Source organism: Chelonus insularis, unplaced genomic scaffold, assembly GCF_013357705.1.
Source record: "Chelonus insularis isolate UGA/USDA-ARS -01 unplaced genomic scaffold, ASM1335770v1 contig_331_pilon, whole genome shotgun sequence".
NCBI lineage: Eukaryota > Metazoa > Arthropoda > Insecta > Hymenoptera > Braconidae > Chelonus > Chelonus insularis.
In genome coordinates, this window is record NW_023276500.1 from 300,975 (window position 1) to 302,920 (window position 1,946).

Below are 1,946 nucleotides of genomic sequence, written 5' to 3' on the forward strand. Positions count from 1 at the left end.
TATATTACTTCTATAACTCAGGAAATAACTTTACGTGCTGCAAATTCATTGAAGAGAAATATAAATGTTTACGAAGTTAAATTGATGAGAAAATTGTAGCAGTATTTATTAAAGAAATTAATAAAACCGTTTCAAAATTTATTTTTTTCTCTTGATATTGAATATTTAAACATAACATTGATTCTTCATCAGTATACCACAAGTTTATTTATTAATTAATATAGAAAAAAAGTACATTCAATCCTTGATTCATTATTTAATATTTTCCAGTGAAATATTTATTAAAGTATAGAATTTAATATTCAAATAAATAACTTTTAATTAATGCAAAAATAATAAAAAAAAAATTACTGATATCATATTTTTCAGCTATTTGAATTTAAATGAATATCTATCAGAAATATTTTCTACTTGAAAATGTTTTTGTTGTAAATTGAAGTAAAGAATCTTATTGATATCTTTTTATAGATATTTAATAAAAAAAAACTGTGAATCAGAATGACAATAACACTTGATTTGATCACAAAAATTCTCAGAGATAGGCATTTCAATTATTTGACATTCAACAAGACTAGTATTAGAATTGAAAGACATTCGTTTTCAGACTTGTATCCACTCAACGTCGCCATGAAAGATTCGATAAATTGCAATAGTTCAAATTGAGCTTCCGGCTGGCTCCGCGTCAAAGATTTTCTTTTTTCTTTCATCCATCCACCTACATTGTCCGTTAGATTGATATCATTATGTTAGAGAAAATTTTTCTCTGTCGGCAATCTTCTGCGCAACTTTCTGATAAATCAAATTAACTCCAAAAATTAAAGTAACAAAAACGTTATTACTAATATATTTATTATTGATTAAACTTTGTTATTGTTTAAATCATTTTAATTGCTATTTTGTTTGATATTTAATTAGCATGCTATTAACTGCATCACGACATGCATGAAAAATTTCATTTATCTCTCTCTGTCCATCAATAACCGTAACGCAATTTTTATTCACTCTTAAAATACCATCAATATTACGAAAAAATGTTTTTACCCGTATATTAATAGCATCCACAGTATCATCAAATCGTTCATTAGCAATAGCACGACCTTTTATTCTTTCTTCAATAAATTGTTTACCAGCCCAAACATAAAACATCAAATCTGGTTGTCTGATTTGTGAATTAAAAAGTTTCGCTTGAATTTTTGTTCGTGGATAACCAACGATAATAAATCCACGGGAATTTACGAAGGATAACATTTTTCTCTGAATTATCTTGAAGATTATTCGATCAGGTAAATTATGACCCTCCAACATTATCCTCTTAAACTGTCTACCACGTTCTGTATCGTTTGACACTTCCATTCGCACTAATTCTGATGATATAATTTCAGAAAATCCAAATTCATCAGCTAAACGCTTTCCCAAAATTGTTTTATTAACACCAGGACCACCAATTAATGAAATTATTGGTACTGACAAATGAGTGAGTGCTCTTGAGTCGATTTCCTCATCATTATCATCATCATCATCATCATCAATGATATCATTGAACTGCGTTAATTTTTCACAGGAAATTATTGAAGATGAACAACAACCCATGACTTGTTCTTTTATTAAAAATATACTTGTTTATGTAATAAAAAAATCTTTGAATAACCTCATAATCAATGTCACTATAAAACAATTACAGATAATAAAAACGTGAAGATCGCTACGATTTATTTAGAAATGTAGATGGCTAACTGTCTAAAATGTTGCTAATGGAGTTATAAATAGAATGAATGTTATTTTCCAATAAGATGATTAGATTCAGCAATTCTGTGTAAGTCGATTTACAATGGTGAGTTATATAATAAGTTTGGTATAAATGTGTATCCATATTTATGAGAATTCCGAACCGCAAATAAATGGTACACACTTGGATCATTAATTAAACTTCTAAATTTATGTACTTT

General features: G+C 27.4%; 1 protein-coding gene across 1 annotated transcript; it reads right to left on the minus strand.

Annotated features, from left to right (window-relative positions):
* Positions 1–891: 891 nt before the first annotated feature.
* On the minus strand, positions 892–1,590 carry LOC118066162 (adenylate kinase isoenzyme 1-like). The gene has a single exon (XM_035081989.1). The coding sequence runs from the start codon at positions 1,588–1,590 to the stop codon at positions 892–894; it is 699 nt and encodes a 232-aa protein (XP_034937880.1).
* Between the last annotated feature and the right edge of the window lie 356 nt (positions 1,591–1,946).

Bases quoted from the DNA above. Each gene is read 5' to 3' on its own strand.
- LOC118066162 (XM_035081989.1), bottom strand. From the start codon at position 1,590: ATGGGTTGTTGTTCATCTTCAATAATTTCCTGTGAAAAATTAACGCAG.